This window comes from Gymnodraco acuticeps, unplaced genomic scaffold (assembly GCF_902827175.1).
Source record: "Gymnodraco acuticeps unplaced genomic scaffold, fGymAcu1.1, whole genome shotgun sequence".
Lineage (NCBI taxonomy): Eukaryota > Metazoa > Chordata > Actinopteri > Perciformes > Bathydraconidae > Gymnodraco > Gymnodraco acuticeps.
In genome coordinates this window covers 1,069,817-1,087,890 of record NW_022990699.1, presented here as the reverse complement: position 1 = coordinate 1,087,890, position 18,074 = coordinate 1,069,817, and the positions used below count along the sequence as shown (strand labels likewise).

The window sequence follows — 18,074 nt, the reverse complement described above, 5'->3', positions numbered from 1 at the left end:
AACATGTTAACAACTTTGGAATAAGTATTTTAATTGTGCAGATTTTGGAAAAGCCCACTCAAGTCACAGAGCTGCTCAGTGAGCAGCAACGTTTGTGTTCTCTCCTAAAAATCAAGCTGAATGAAGGTGAATATTTAAATTACACTTCTCAGGGCATTACCAAATGTTGCATCAAAGTAATAATTGATGCTTTAGCTGCAACCAATCTGTTTCTAGTTTTAAAAGTTCATTAACCTACTAAAACATTTGAATGAAATAACACAATAAAGAGAGCCAAATTTGTCTGTTTAAAAACAATTAAAACCTACAGTAAGTGTGAGTCACTCATAATGTCTCGTCAACTAATGGCGCATTTCCACTGCAGCGGGTAGCCCCGTTTAAGCGTCCTTAATCGTCCTCAAGCGGCCAGGCCAGTTTTTGGTGGCCTTTCCATATAGCGTAGCACCGGCTCGCGGGTACTTTTTCCCTCTTTTTCCGGCCCCATAAAATTGTGGTTCTATCAGGTCAGGGGCTGAACTAGTGACGTCAACACTCTCGACTGCTGATTGGTCAGAGAGAATCGTCACAAGATCTAGAAGCAAGCTTGCAGCATTTTTATACACAGCATTTTTGTAAACGGAGGAGCTACAAAAATGGCAACGTCAAAGAAAAGCACACCGTGGTCGACCGAGGAGGTGACGACGTTCCTACATCTCATTGGGGATGATAAAATCCAGCGGGAGCTCGACAGAACAACTCAAAATGTGAAGCCGATCGCCCCGCCTACACTGCGTTGCTACCCCAGGTCCTAAACTGTAATGGAAATGCGCCACACCCTCGGACGGCCAGCGAGGCAGCCCGAGGCCTGAGCGACGACGCTTAGGGACGCTTAAACGGGGCTACCCTGCTGCAGTGGAAATGTGTCATAAGAGACCTGTTTTCACTCTAATCACTGTCACGTCTGTGTCAATTCGATTTTAAAGGGGACCTATCATACAAAATGCACTTTTTTATGTATTTTATACATAAATATGTGTCCATGGTGTGTCGGGGAACTCACGTAGCATCAGAAAATAAAACCCTCTCTCTTTTCCTCCGTACCCAAATCTCTAAAAACGGGGGTACAACGGAGCTGATCCAGATTTGCATCCGATATGACATAATATCGGAAATGTGGACCCACAGCACTATCAGAAAGTTCCCATCAGAAACAATGCCCAACTGTTTTGAACGTAATATGGTCGGTGTTTACATTAGCATCGCTAACACTCAGAGCTAACTTGTACTGGAGAGCATGTGTGGGAAGAAGCAGGAAATAAAAAGGAACTCACCTTGTGGTATAACCGGCAAGAGAGAAAGCCTTTGAGCTCCATACTGTTTCAGAAATAATCCATGATAATCCATGATATGGCGTTTCATCACGGCAGTATTTAGTTTAGACAGTAGCTGCCGGGTCCCGCATGAGCTCAGCCCAAGCCCCCAGGAAGTGCGCCGGACTCTGAGGAAAATATCCGTTGTGGCAAACGGCAGTACTACACTTCCGTATCAGTCGCTGGGCTCGGAAATACTTTTTCCCATTGACAAACATTGGGAAAGAGACGTCATGAACCCGGCATGAACATTTGTATAGCCCTTATTAGAAACATTCGGTCCTCAAGTTGTAAAATGTGCTAATAACGTTATTCTGAGAGTTATTTTCCTCGGCATTATGAACGCGGGTCCAACCCACGGGGCCGCGCCGCCCGGCACGTTCATGTGACGTGTTCAGTACTACATGAGTTTTACTTTTACCCATGGATGCACAATAAGAACGGATTATATGATTATATGAATACTTTCGTGACCTTTCGCTCTCTCAAAAGTTAGGCCATTTTGTCATCATGCGCCAATGAGCAACTATCATAGAAGGCCCCGCCTCCCACGTTGTATCCAGTTCTTATTATACATCCATGGCTCAGCCCCCTCCTTTTTTTATAATTTATTTTTTATTTTTAAAGCTTTATACCCAAAATCAGCACTTTTGAAACAGGAAGTGAAATAGAGGGATATGAGGCATGGCTAGAATGGGTGATCTGTTTGGTATTTTGAGCAAAACACTTCATAGACATGTTTTTTATATATTTCTATATATCTGAGAACTATGCTATTGCCTAAAAATAGCATGATAGGTGCACTTTAAGTCAGCTCTAAACACTCATCATGTCATCATTAAACTTTTATTATATGTGTTATTTTTCAGGTTTTGAAATTAAGCACTTACAATATTGAAACAGTGAATGCCTTACTCCCAAAATGTAACATCTTTTCCCAGCATGTTCTGTATAGATCTAGATGTTTGTACCGCAAAGCCCCTGTCTCAACTTCACAGAGGACTTTGGCAGGGCAACAGAGAAGAGGTCTAATACTCTGGAAAAGGAGGTTTCTTACATGACACTTCTCAGTCGTTTGAAGGAGGGTGGAGAGAGATTTCTTCCAGCCGAGTTGACTCCTTCAGATCAATAGCTCGTCTGTCTCTCTGAGACAACTGGTGTGGCATTTGAACCAGATAAAACAAGGGTTCCCCTCCATCTCACCTCTGAGAACTGAGCGCTTCCACCAAATCCCAATCAGTTGAGAAGGATACAGATAAGTCCATCTAAATCCCCTTCTGACTCAGCGCTAGACCCCCATCGGTCAAAACAAAGAGAGAGGAAAAACATTCTAAATCATCTTAAAAGGAAAGGTCCAATCTATGTAGGTTAATACTCACTGTTGCTTCATTTAGATCTGTTGCAGGCCCACTGGGGCAGCTGTAAACAGTTCTGGGAGCCAGAAGGCACAAAGGCTTTTATTTATTTATATGCAGGAAAATATATAGCGAGAAGCAAACTGCTGCAAATTATGTGAGAAAAAAAAGGAGTTGGAAAAAGTGATCTTGTAGATTGTGAAATAACTGCAAAAAGAGGAATAGGCTGCATTACCATTTTATGTGAGGCATGAATAAAATATACACGTCACAGCCAGCATATCTCTGATAACATGACAATTTGTAAGGTCATGATGTGAAATGAATGAGAAATGCTCCATCCCATCTCTCAACAACCACCAGCGACCCTTAAGCAGCGTACTTCATTCTTAATTACTTTAGTGAAGCTGCTCATTTGTCAGCAGCAGATGACGAGATGGGATGGCAGGAGTAAAAGGTTGTGCTAAGTGTGTAAATGTGTAGAAGGCCATACATATCAAAGATAATTCCTGCTCAGCCAACTTAACATGAAAACAAAATTAGTTCGAAAAAAACCGTAAGCCTTGCAGTCTTACAGTTCATCATCTTTTTGACCTATTGTCAGCCAATTATCAGTAAACTCCTACAATGCTGGACTTTAAACTCTCTGAACAAGGGTCCTCTTCGCCTTTGCATGTCAGCCTTTCCCCCTGGTCGTTGATGACATTGTAACACTAATTACAGCTAATTGTTCTATGCTGAATGGATTTAGTCACATTGCAAATGATATGCCATTGGTCAGTGTCACAATGTTTCCACAGAAAAATTCAATGGGGAATGGAAATTTGCACAAATGAATGTAATTAAGAAGCACATTCATTACTTCTAATTGCATATGAGAACCCTCAAAGTGAAACTGAGATTGGACTCATATGAATAATTAATGCGGCTAACTCTACTGAACACGATGGCGTTCGTCGTTGCCGTCACATAATGATGTGCTAAACTATTGGTTCGTATGACAAAATGTAGCGCTTCAGTTTTGCAAGATGGTTGGTCCCGCTTTGTCTAAGAGTTCCAACCAACACCATGCAACTTCTTTTAGGATTCCTCATGAAATCACTTTATTCACGGGCAGATTGAATTCCAATCCTAGCACTGGTATTGGCAGCCAGATATACTGGGTAGAGTCAGTGTTTGAGAAGTATTACAATTTCAAGTAGTCCCTGTACACTAGATCAAGTCAAGTGGCCTTTTCCAACAGAAGTGAAAACGTGCAGTTATAAATCAGTCAACTGGAAACTCAGTCTGAGAGCTTTTATGAAAATGTTGGACGTGCTGAAATCAAAGAGTTGGGAACAACATAAAGTATGAACTCAGCAAGCCTTTAATCAGATTATTTGTCTGCAGGCATTAGGAATTATACATAGTTTACTTTTAAAGCCTTAAAAACTAATTTGGACAATGTTAAATGTCATTTAAAAATCAAACAACATATTTGATTAATATCTAGTTATTTGATGAAGCGATTCCTTGTTGTTAAACATTTTTCTTTTATAATACACTGTATAGCACATTTAAAGCTGTAATCTTATTATACTTGCAGTGTTTAAAACGGATTGGCTTATTTTAATAGCAGATTTAGATCTTAGACAGACAAGGTGTAAGCTGGTCATTTCAAAGCCATATGCCACAGATTAAGATACGGCATTATATTGTACAGCTTTTTCATGTTTCTTCTGGAGACTAATGCAGTGCTTCAAAACTGCCTGTAGTGAGCTGCTTGTAAGTGGGGAAAAGCACAAGCTCTTAAATCCCTCAGCTCTGACAACAGGAGAAAGAAATAAGTATATTACAAATCGCCCAGAGAACAAAATTGTGTATTGTTTGAAAAATGTGAAGGATTTAGACTCAGGGATTTGCTCCCACTTTGCTGCACTTTGTCTGAGGGCTTAGTTCTGTTTGCCGTTCATGACATGATGATTCCCATCATGCACAAATAATGCTTTTCAGGACTTCATAAGGTCAAGAACAGATTGAAAAAAATAGAATAACATAAAAATAAAAACACAGGATTTAATAATTCAATTGCAAACCTTAAGTGATCACAAGTGCAGTCCCACGGATCAGAACAAGGCCACTGATACTTACACAAATCCACAGGAGGAGTTTGTGAGCCAACATGGGTCGGAAATGATATTTTTAGCAACTTCTTGCTTTTACTTTACAATTAAACCGAGCACTTAGTGAATCCAGGAAAAGGTGCTGCAGATGCCTAGAAGGCGGTTCTTTTTAACACTGTGGAGAGGATGCCACTGAGTCAGTAGAGAAAATCAGCTGAAAGAGAACTTCCTTCATATTCGAGGGAAGAAATGCATCGCATATCATTATGCATTCCTGTTTTTGATGTGTTGATGAAGTGTTGCAATTTAGCCCAAAGGGACAGGTACAATTCATCATGCTTAATTGTTCTGGATGTGCAGTTCTGTAAAAGCCAGCTGTAAGACGCAGGGGGGTTGGACATAAAAACACACATGCTAATGATATTAATTTGCAGCTTTTATCTATTTGTCGAGACAGAGGAGGAAATATCAAAACCTTCGGAACATCGTGTGACAAAGGAGGCGACATCAGAAAGACTGATGGCGGGTGGTGAAGTAAGCCTGGAGGGGGGAGCAAGAGCCCATAAAATGAACAGCCGCCTAACTCATAAATAATAGAAACATAAAATGTCATATGAACTTTATTTCAAGAGTGGGTGGTCTAATAAAGATGCAGGTTTAAAGAGGAGTTGAGAAATTCATTGTCATAAGAAGGCCACATGGCTTGCCTTTGGCACAGACAATTATTCAGTGCAAGTTGACATTCTGGTCCAAGCTGAGGCACCTTTACGAAACAATACCACGTTTGACTCCTGAAATTCTCTTTCTACCAACATGGCTTTTAAGTATTTCAATCTCTCAGCTCTATTTCTTCCTCTTCACTTGGAGCCTTTCCATCTCCTCTCCACTCTTTCTAGTTCTCTCTGCTTTACAAATGCAGTCGACATAATGTGAGATTGCCACCGCCTGCCGGCCTGGTGTTCATTGATAAAACCAAATCGCATCCATCTTAGGCCGCCATCTGTCACCAACGCACTTGTCGTCTGAGACGGTCAACATCCACAGGACCCATCTCTCTTTTTAAACTGAGCAGCACAGAGTCAGGGTTTATCTTTTAACTTCTGGAAGTAGAAAATGAAGCCAGATGAGCCAGGCGACATTCACTCACTCAAGTGATGTGCGAGAGTGTGCATGTGTTAAATCAGTGGCATCTAACAGCAAATGAAGGACCTTTATTGACTTTAGGCGAGAATATATGGGGTGTAAAGTCAATTTACCTAAATTATAGAAATATTAAATATTACATTCCTGTATGTCTTGGCAGCCTGGAAACTCAAGCAATATGAACACTGCATATTTCTACATATATTTTATAAGGGATAATATTAATCATATCACTTCTTATGGTGTTTACTCAACCCTCAAATGCCATAAGGCACCTTTTTATGGTTTTATCAGTAAGAATTACATTTAATATAATTTGGTGGGATATCGTTACAACAAAGTATTACTAGGGGGATTTTGGTCAAATAACTAAACTGACTTTTCCAATTACCAATTTTAAACTCTCTCTCAGTTAGTCTGTTAAAACACTCACACTCTGATTTATAATGCAGCAATTTGTATAAGTACACATGCATTTACTACATTAGCATGGTTTTCTATCTAAAACTAATCCACTTCAACAAATATTACCCCAGAGGGAAAATGGGTAATAAGTGCAGTATTTGAGTAAGTTTATGAAGTATGAGATGTTTATGTCACTGAATATTAATGAGATGATGAGCAATTGCCTCTGTATGTGAATGAATCACATATATGAATCACTTCTGTCACTGTGGTGAATATATTAAAAGGGAACAGCTGGGGAAGGAGAAGTTTGATCATTAGATGTAGGTGTTTCTATGTGTGTTTATACACGTGCCTGGTGTGCAAATATGTGTGTGTGTGTGTGTGTGTGTGTGTGTGTGTGTGTGTGTGTGTGTGTGTGTGTGTGTGTGTGTGTGTGTGTGTGTGCATGCGTGTGTGTCTGTGGGGAATGGAGGTCAGCTGGTTGTGTGTAGCTATGTTGTAAATATTGAAAGCTTTTAGATGTGCAGCTCCACTAACATGGAACAGTCTGCAAAAAGAATGGAAAATTACCAAGCTAGTACCACTACATGTTTTTAAAGCTCGGTTGGATGCTACAAAATCAGATGCTGTTGGTACCTGTACATGTGGTTAGATATGTAAATTGTAATCCCTGTACATTTTGCTGTATGATGTCCTTTTATTGTTCTGTTGTTGTTTTTATGTCTTCTTGTGGAACCTACTGCTGCAGGTCTCCCTTGAAAAAGAGATCATTGATCTCAATGGGATTTTACCTGGATAAATAAAGGTTTTGAATTGAATTGAAATTGTAAACTTGTAATATCTTCTTATCAGAAATATAAAATATAAAACAATTACATATGTAGCGGACCATTGCATGTAAATGAACAGGAATCTATCGCCAGGATGTCACCCATCTTGTCTAATGTCTAACAAATGCATTCACAATCACACTCTCTCACTGACACCCATGCCCCAGACCTGTCAACACAGCTGTTGTGGAGGCAGATGCACCATGGGCCGTTGTCTCACTTACAACTATGACACAATGGCTGTACTGCACGTAGGTGTATGCAAAGCAATCTATTTCTACCTGTCCTGTAGATGGTTTCTCTGCCGGATAGAATAAGAAAAGAACACACTTGTGTTGTTGACAGGTAACTCTGTGCAATGGCTAATGCATTTCTAGGAATGATACACACAGGCCACAGGAGGAGTGAAGGTCTACACATATATGAGCCTCCACCAAGCCTGTAATATATGATGCAGGGTTACCTCCAGAAAATAAAATCTAACCCACCAGGACTATAATACCGAGCCTGATATGGAGGGGGTTGGTATGTGACAAGGACAGTGATAGGGGACTCAGAATAGCCTTGTTCATGTTAAGGTGGAGCAAAATCATTTCAGCAGCATCATTGGCATGCTGCTGGTTCACGGGCTTTGGATCCACACTATGGTTGGTGGAAAAACCCAGGGTCCTCTGTTGTGTGTCTTAATCACATTTCTTTTTCCACTCAGCCAGTTATTTGAGCCATGATTTTTTTTTATTGTTGTTTATGTATGAGGAAAGAGTTGTGGTTCCCATCGTTCAATGGGGCTTTTTTATGTAGAACGTCATTGGGCAGTAAGCCATACAGTGACAGCTGTCTTCTGAATCATTTGAATAAATTGAGCAAAATAGTCTCAACTTCAGAGGTATAATTCCCCCATTGCTTATGTTACAACATTTGAAAAATACATTTTGGCAAAATAAATTGTCGATATTAAATGCACCGTTGTGCAAGTTACACCCTTAATATTATGTGTGCACTCCCTTGACAACAGATTTGCAGCTTGTTTTGATTAAATCCAATTTATTTGCATTTCTAATACGAATGAGAGGGGTTTTTGGTTTTAAATCTTAATAAGTAGAACTCAACAAAACTGTTGTACCACTTATCTAAAGAATGACCTCACAGAAGCATTATGTGTAGCAGACATATTTATGTGTAGGTAGCTTGTTACTAGGTTTTTTACTGAAAATTGTATCTTGTTAAAAGTTTGGAAGGAAGTCATGTTCCTATGACTAACACAACTGTTATCCCTTGAAATAATTTTACTGCATAACAACACAGATGGCCACTTGTAAATTACATTATGTTGAAACAGCCAAAATAAATAACGCAACATTTAGAAAAAATGAGAAAAACTAAATATCATAATGCGCCTGCTGTCTGAGTAAAAAGTAAAAAGTACTCACTAGATTCAGGGTCTGAGTTTCCATCTCCCTCGGTGCGGCTGTTAGGTGATGTTTGCTCATAGTACTCCTCCTGGGGGAAGCTGAGGGGAAGGGGCTGGGTGGTGCTGGCCGTGCTGCTTGGCTCCGGGTCTCCCAACCCGCTGTCACTGCAGCTCTCCTGGGAACCGTCTGGAAGATGGAACGTCACGCGGCGCTGCGTCTGGAGCAAACCAACAAACAGAAAGGTTCTGTTAGAAACCCCTGTGTAAAATGTGCAAAAGGTGTAAAAAAATAGGAAATAAAACAGTGTAGTGTAGCTAAGAGTGCAATACACATTACAAATCATTACATGACAAGTTTGTGGAGTGAAAAAGGAATAGCGGATGTATGGCTCCAGCCAATGGGGAGCTGTTATTCTGAAGGTCACGCCTATAGTCTCCTATTCAAGGCCCAAGCATTAGAAAGGACAAACACCATAAAGATAATTGTTCTAATTATCAAACAACATCTTTTTCTAGGGCCCTTGATTGTGTAATGACTCAAATACTAAGTACAGTAATACAATGAAGAAAAAAAGGTTGGAAATAAAATAAAATGTCCAGGTTGAGAGAGAATTTAGCTTCCACCATAAGTCAAATGAAGAGGAAATGCTTGGTGATCACAGCATTGAAATATGACATTGAAAAGTATCAAGGTGTTCTTGATAACTTTATAGAACATTATCAAAAGAGTTTTTGCAGGGACGTTGTTTGCAGAAGAGAGAAGTTCCATCGCCATATATTCTAGTGAGTTATAAGCTACAAGGAAATGTTCTGGATATACACATTGATTCTTTGTGGTAAATGGAAAAAAAGTTACCACATTAGAAATTCCTTTCTTCTCAATTGTATTGAGATACAGGACACAAATATCTGAGATTGCAAAACCTGGGCATTCAAAACCGTAACTCACTGCAGGGTTATATCAGCTAAGGGAATGACCAACCTTGTAAAAAGACAATGTCATCGTCAATCCAACGTTTGAGATTTGACCTCAGATAGTGCTTGTCTTTAGTGTTTTTCTCAACAAAACACTGACAAATGTATTGGTCACCAGAGAGAGAGTATTTAAAATCCAGTCCTGTCGTTCCTGAGATGAATGCACATCGGTATAAAACTACGAATCGTTTATAACTGTTCTCTCTACTCCTAAAGACAGTCCTTGTTTATGGGTAAATGAGTAATGTGAGATGGTATTTACAAGGGAAATCCATTCCTAATTGTATCAGAGGTTATTGTTAGATAACAACCATTGCATCTATCATCTTCAACTGCTTTTAGTTATAAAATATGGCAAAATGGCATCCTATCACTAGGGGCACTAATTGAAACAGTGACCTCATAACCCAAAAATGATTTCTAGCCTGTTGAGTTTAGTGAATTACTTTCCAGATATTAAACCCAGTAAAAGATTTATAATTGCAACTTCCCGTCCTGATAAAGATTGGATGTGTATTAACAGGTTGAACTATGTCCTAGTTTCCCTCTCACCCAGTTTAGACACAAAATAAGTGGAATGTGTGTGGAGGCTGAGACTTTGATTTGTAAAGTCTTGGAGATCACAGGAGTGTGGGCATTTTCTTCTGAAAGGTGCAGGCCTCTTTGATTTCTCTGGTGGTTTACAGAAGTTCATGTTGCGACCTTTCTTCGGAGCTTAAAAAAGAAAAACAAATCCTGTGTGGGGAGCGATGTCTGCTATCATGTTCGCGATTCCTCCAGAAAACAAACCGCACAGTTACACTCATTCATTTTGTGAGGCACCGTGGGTTCTGTAGATACCACTGATTTCATATTTTTCTTCAGTTTTTGTCATATAATTTCCCTCTACTTTGACAAAAAAATGAGTAGCGAGGTGATCTGACATAGCTTTGAGGTAATATCGGTAAAATTGTCATAGTGATATATTCTGTTGCTTAAATTCCTGTCTTCACATGACTCCCTGAGTAGCATCATACTGCCTCACACTGTATAGGAGCATAAAACACATAAAATATAATTACGCCCTCAGCTTCGGTTATTGCGGTGAATTTTATATATCCCATTATTCAAACTGATAAGAGATTTTTTTTCAAAGCAAATATAACTATCTTGATTTTCTTCATCGCTGTAGCAAGAAGAGCAATATGCAAGTCCTGAATTTAAAAACATTATTAAGACACGCTCCTTTAAGCTCAGGAGGAGGTGATGTCTCTGTGTGAAAATACTTTACCGCTTATTGTTCTTTGATAAGACTAAATAAGGCTTAGAAAATTGGAGCGCAGGAGAGTGAAATAAAGTCTGCCACTAATGAAGGACAAACTGCCAAAAACTAAGTGCACAAAAAAGCTTCATTTAAAAACTATCAGAGAGGGTTGACTAACCTAAATCCACACAATTAGCACTCTGAAAGCACAACTGAGTGGTTTTCAATGCTGTGATGTTGAAACAGCTAGCTTATTATTCTATTTACTTGATTCATCTAGATCCCGAGGCCACACAAATCACTGTGTGTGTGTGTGTGTGTGTGTGTGTGTGTGTGTGTGTGTGTGTGTGTGTGTGTGTGTGTGTGTGTGTGTGTGTGTGTGTGTCTGAGTGAGTGTGTGCCACCAAGTAAAAGACAGGTGAGAAATAAAGAGAAAAAGGGCATGCAGTCAAAGAAACGAACCAAGAAACACACACAACCTTCAACCTGTGTGAGATAACAACTCAAAAACAAATGCTTTTTGTTGCTGTTGATTATATTAAGAAAATAAGACAGTAAAGAGCTCAGTATCTGTTCATATGCACCATACACATTTATGACCAATCTGCAAATATTTTATGCAGGACTCCTTTAAATTAATCTTGTTTTTCCAGCAGTTTGTGCATATTTTGCTGCCAAATGATGAGGTGTATTTCTAAGGTTCGGTATGAAAGAGCTTTTTTTCCACTCTTCATGCGGATGTATTCATTTCCTAAGACAGAGAGGAGAAGGATACCTTGTTGGCAAAATCATATAGTTCTATGTGCCATGTTTGCCTACGCTTTTCAAGGAGTCTAAATATCTCTTGTTCTCAAACAGCGTTGGCAGCTGTTTCTCCAATTACTTGAGGATGCACGATAAAAGTCCAGGTTCCAGCAAAAGAAAGAGCCCACTTATGGAAGGTTGGCAGCTCTACAAAAAGCAAGCTTCCTCTCCACATGACTCTAATTATTGGAAATTTGCTCCAACAATGGCATCCAGAATCTATTAGAACAAACAGCTGTCTGTGACAATTAGGACATAATCATTTTGCATAAGGGAGTGTGTTCATTTTAGACGGCTGTTTATTCAAGCACATTCAGGTCGGTGCAAGATGTTAGGAAAAGCCGCATTTGATTTTACAATGAACTCAATGCTAAGACGTATTTAATTACAATGTTAAGTAGAACAAGCACCATTAAATGGAATGGAATAAATAAAACGTATGCTGTCAGAAGGATTGACTAAGGTGAATAAAACATCAATGTTGAAAGACAAACATTCACAGAGGAGTCAAGGTGAGTGTAAGCAAGGTAAGCATTATCACTTATTTAAAGAAGCTGCCAGAAATCCATAAAGCAAAGACAAGCTGCGGTAAGAGATATCAAGACCAAACAAAGCCCGTTCAGCCAGATAAAACACTGCCTTGAGAAGTATGTACACAGAGATAAAATGAACAGGAGAGATGGGTGCCAAGTTCTACCATATAACAAGCCAGCCAATCCAAAACCCTCCCTCTGGTAACCACCCAGACAATAGGCAGATTGGGCTGGATTCACACGTTACAGGATTAGAAGTCTGTTATATTTAGACGTAGAGGGAATAGCAGCCGACAACCATGTCCTTTAGAAGGCCACGGCTCTGAGTTTTATTAGGATGAACGTTACCCCCCAACTACTGCTCTCAAAAACAGCAAAGATTTCAGTCCTACACAGAGAAGTAGTTCTTGGCTGACAACCACCTCACTTTGAGTGATAAACAGGGACCACTTAGGAGTGAATCAGGGGAGATTGGCTCTGCCATTTCAGATAAGGATCAGCTTGCGGGTACACCTAGACCTGCATAAATCTTTTCAGAGGAGATGGTGATTTGTCATGTCTCACATGTCTTATAAGGAGGACAAAATAATAAAAACAGCATTGGCAAGGTATTTCTCCCAAAGGGTTGTGCCACATATTTCTATTCTGCTTGATGTCAAGATCGGGCAACATCCACACAAATCTGTTAGTGATTTCGCTTTGTGGGTGTGTCCTTCCTTTTTGTACACGCTGTTCCAGCGCGGCCTATTATGTGTGAGGTGATATGTCACTGTTTATGAAATGATGAGTTTGCGGGAACATGCAAGAAGGAGGTGATTGTAGCAGCTAGTGGGCAGACAGAATACTGGGTGATTTTTGACCTATGATTTATTTGATTGAATACATTGTAACTGTTAATGAGTCATATGCTATGATCTTTTTGTGCAACAAGAAATATGACAGTATTAATGCAAAGTATACCCCTGAATAAATCCACTTAAAGTAATATAAGAAAAACATCCAATTGAAAGTAAATACATTGGCATTTTACTCTCAGCAGAACTTAACAGTACATCTACTTCTGTTATATGTACAGCATCACAGAAACCCACGCACAACCTCACATATTTAAAAAGCTCTATACAAAATCAAAGATCATTCCATGAATGAGATAAATAGATAAGTTATTGCTGTAAGATAATAATTTTAAGATAAAAAAAGGGTTTTCTACAAGTGTTTCATAACCTTGATGGTTTCTCTCTTTTTAACCAACAGAACCTTTCAACTGAAGTTACAAGATTGAACTCTAACTGTGGTTTTCAAATGGAAACAATTATGTATATTCCTGGCAAGAAATAGTATAGGGGAGACATGCCGATTTGTTTAAGCTGTAACGTGTGAAAAAAGAAAGCAAATAGACATTTTAATGATGGAAATGCACATGCAAGAAGGAGCAGAGAACAGACTTACATTCACAGAGGTTATCTTGCCGAGTTGACAGGCCTCCTGCAAAGACAAAAGAACATTTCACATCACTGTCTGATTGGAACTCTGCAGAGGATTTACTATAGAAATGGATATGTGAAGCAAACAAAGGAAACTTCAGTGGGATCTTTCCAGTCAGAGTTCAAAATTGACACCCTCATAGATTTTGAGGTTTAAAATATATATATTTTTAAGTTTGAATTGAGATTTAGGGTACATATTGATTTCTTCCTCATGTTTGTCAAGCACATAAACGGTGGGTACGCCAACAAACTGACTGCAGAGCACACACCCTCTCCCCAGAACTGTAGAGAATAGGGCAAACCTGACATCCTGGCAACACAAGCCATACAACTGACACTTTGATAAAGATGTTTTCTCTGCATGTCAGAAAGCAAAGTGAGCAGAATATCAAATGAAGCATCAAAAAATAACAATAAACAGCGTCAAGCTTCTAAATTGGGAACAAAAGACACCCGCAAGCCTGCGAAATAGCATCCTCTCTCTGGGGACTGAGATAACTCACAGAGAGATAAGAGTATTTAATTTGTAATCACCAATTTTGTTTTCTTTGTACTGTGTATAATAATCCAAGTACATGACTTGATTTGCAAAGAAAATAGAATGAATCTGGCAGGGAGAAGCCACTGAGACAGGGGGAGAAGCAGAAAGGACTGCTGAGGTGGAACGGTAAAACAATGAACAGGAAACAAGTTCATGTCAACAGATTATCCCGCCATAATTGTTCAATAAGGGATGTTGCTACTAACTGAGCGATAACGGTACAACCAAAGCCATTCATCAAAAACAAAATGGAGCTTCAGGGTGGAGAACCAAACTAAATTAAGAAGTAAGGTCTCCAAACTTCTGACAAATAACTACCTGGCACAGTGATATCATTTGTATTGAAAAGTATTTATCACATACTGTACTGTATGTATACACTATATATATATATACACAACATGTTTGTGTGGAGACATATGAAGACATTTGAGAATTGTTTACCATTTAGACAACTAAAGTCATGCATGCATAACATTTAATGCTGAAATGTTCTGCTATAAGGAATGGTTAGTGTGGTTGATACTGTATATACAATTATTATAGGGAGAATGCACATGCAGGCTTTGCAAAAATGTAATATAGACACGATCTGACACATGACATGTTGTGCATATGGTGACATATATGTTATATATAAAAAGCTCTTATAACCTTGATATGAGCTGGAATTATTCATAACGTACTTATCACTACACCAAACTGTCATTAAGTCTGGAACTGCTATAGCACTAATCCCTAATAATTCATTGACAAGGATAATGAATGTAACATGTTTTAACTTTATGTTTTAGTATATGAGATTATTTTCAATATAAATAATTGCATATTTGAGCACACCAACATTTGTCAGGTCTATTTGAAGAGTAACTCATTTGCATCCACTGACTGGTCATTTAAAGCAAGGGTTTTACTTGAGGCTGCCATCAAGCAGTTGTTTCTTCTCCAAGTAATGTTTTATTCAGCATCTTGTGACACACACTTCAAGTTAGAGACCTTGCCAACCAATTAAATATATGATAATAATGTACATGGGAGATCTGAGAAGGTGACCTATGCTTGTCTCGTACTTAGATGACATTCAAAATAGTAATTGTACATCTGATTGCTGGAGCCCATAAATCAGAGAGATATCTATTTTTTTCTCCCCAGCAAGGATTGGTCAGTGACCCTCTCTCTGTTATACGCCTCTCAAACTAGTGGTTTCAAAGCACCCACATGCAAGCCTGGGAGAGAGAGTTATGCTTAAGATAAGTGCATTTGTTGGTGAACCACATCAAAGTACAGAGGGATGTCTTAGCGAGCAAAGGCAGTGGAGCTTGAACCGAGCCTTTGATCACCCCAGGCACTCTGATCATTAAAATATTGGATAAATAATTGATTAAAAACACCAGACCTTATTGTGTTCTGTTTCTGTATCCAAATGAATCCCAGTTTTGAGATACAGTGGCTGCACAATGAATACATGCATGTAGGTAGGAGTTAAGGAATCATATAGCATACTGTAGCATTATATGGAATGCATTTATACACACGTGAAGCACATGCTCACTATACAGTGCAGTCTATGAGTTCCCCAGCACTCAGTTACAGTACCAACCAGAGACGGGCTGAAGTGCTGCAATAACCCCTGGTCTCCAGTGAGGGTCTGAGCTATGGCATGGCAGGCTGGCACAGAGGGAGGGGGACTGGGTAATAATCAAAAGGCTTTGACAGAAGGTAGGTAAGAGTGCATTCCAGCTGTGCGTAGGTGACTGGAGGGTAGCTAATATTACATCTATGGCGGGAGCCTGCAGTGTGCAAGAGAAAGACAATGAATCCACTGTGTGCATAGCAACGATATTAAAAAAATAATTCCCATCAGCTTTTGTCTATACGATAATCATTTTCCTTCACTGCATTTATCATTACATTTATAGTATACAAAATAATCTGAATTAATACAAATATCAACACCTGGCCAGAGAATTCTTTATGTTATTACCATACATAGCTCGACAGTCCTGTACTGTTGTATGGGGAGAAAGTAAGGAATAGAACAGAAAGATATCTCTTAATAATTGTGAGGAAACAACAAACCTAATTATTAATTACAAATTCGAATTACAATTCATTGACAATTCTTAGAGAGCTATATCAGCTAATTTTGTGTTCCTACATCAACACTCTAAAAACATAATTTTTGGAATTCAAGCATATTCTCAGCCCCTAAACTGTGTGTAAAACATAAAAAACAGACTTGTATTCAAACAAAAATAACCAGAGGTACTGTTTCCCGAAAGCCATCTTCAAACACACAGCCAATTAAATAACTATGTCTGGATTTCAGGTCTAGTTATTCCAATTTCTCTGATGGGAAATTCCCCTGACCTCTCTGTCATCAAGCTCACAAAGGTACATGTCAACATTACATTGGAATATCAATCAACTTCATTTTCCTACTGCTCATTTTTAGCAATTACTAGAGCAGGTGTCAAAATGATCAGATTTCCAGCTTCACAAATACGTATTCTTCATAATAGAATCAGTGAGAAAAAACGTTTATATGTCCTAGCTAAATTGGCTGACCTCTTGAATCTGTCAGGAATAGGACATCAGAGTTGAGTTATTTAAATTAGCGTCTTTAGGCAAGTTTGTGAAAAACAGTTTTAAAAGAGTGTATAATGCGATAACTTCAAGCTACAGTGAAAACCTTAAAACCCCTCATCCCTGGGGTCCCCATGCTCCTAATAGTTTAACACTAATGAGATCTGCAACTCCCATCTCTACAGTCTCGAACATTTCCAGTAGACTTCGTAATGTAAATACATTTGAAGGTGTGAAGAAGCACCGAGTGAAGCAAAGGGACAGGAAGCCGGATAGCTAGCCAGTTTCTTAAGCGGCTACATATTGCCTTTGTGTATTTCACATTTGTTTTGAGTCAGATTAAGGTAGTCATTGGTGACTCACTCACTACCTCAGTTCTCCAGAAATATTAGGGCAGTGCCACTGTCTACAATGTGTTGAGAGATTGGGAGAAAAGCATGTAGCCTGCTATCCCTGAGCTGGATGTAGCTAAAATATCAAAAGAAGAAAATTAACAGTTTCTTCAGGTGTCATATTCACACATGCAAACATATGCACTCGTAATATAAATATTCACAGTGGAAAAAACTTTGACGTGCATGCCATCTGCTCATGTGTGCACTCAACGTGCGTATCTCAGCCAAGAAACAGTGGGCTGAATTCAAGTTTACATCCCTTATATTTACATCCCTTATATTTCTAACGCAGCATGTCTTAGGGAGCGTGATAAAACTGTTGCAAACAAAACACCTCCTCATCAAAAAAGGCTAATAAAGTCTTCAATACACTTAAGTGTAGCCTTAAATAAATAGAATCCCCATTTCCCTCTGCATTGGTGTTCAGTTGTCCAAAGTGTATTGACGTAGTTATTGACATTCAATAAAGGGAAACCCTCTCAGCAAACCGCTGAGTGGTATAAATCCTTTACACTTCTTGAGTGTGCACAAGGACCAACTTTGCTTTAACACAATTACTAGACAGCAATAATGTCACAGTTTGTTCGAGCCCATTTTGATTTACAAGTGGACAACATGTTGCCTTTTCATCAGCTTATTATTATTAAGTGGTCCTCTATATATGTGTTTCCCCTGGACAATCACCCCCTCTTGTTTCACTCTTAGCAAAATATTGATCCTCCCAGTGTACCGGCCCCTCCTGATTTCATTAGGCTAGCTGCTGTTAATTACTCCACACTCTAACCTTTTGCTGTTTCATTTGGACCGACAAATTGGGTGAATTAAAGAAGGGAAGGTGGAAAGAGGAAAAAATGGGAAGGGAGAAAAAAAACTCCCTATCAGCTGTATGGAGAGCCCCCTCCTCTCTCTGTG

General features: G+C 39.1%; 1 protein-coding gene across 3 annotated transcripts in view; it reads right to left on the bottom strand.

Annotated features, from left to right (window-relative positions):
- pcdh11 (protocadherin 11) overlaps positions 1-18,074 on the bottom strand; it is a 142,000-nt gene that overhangs the window by 40,567 nt on the left and 83,359 nt on the right. For all 3 annotated transcript variants that reach the window (XM_034230915.1, XM_034230916.1, XM_034230917.1), the window contains 2 exons: positions 13,603-13,638; positions 8,618-8,816 (listed from right to left, as the gene is read on the bottom strand). In XM_034230915.1, coding sequence (XP_034086806.1) covers positions 8,618-8,816; positions 13,603-13,638 — 235 coding nt within the window. The remainder of the gene's footprint in view (positions 1-8,617; positions 8,817-13,602; positions 13,639-18,074) is intronic.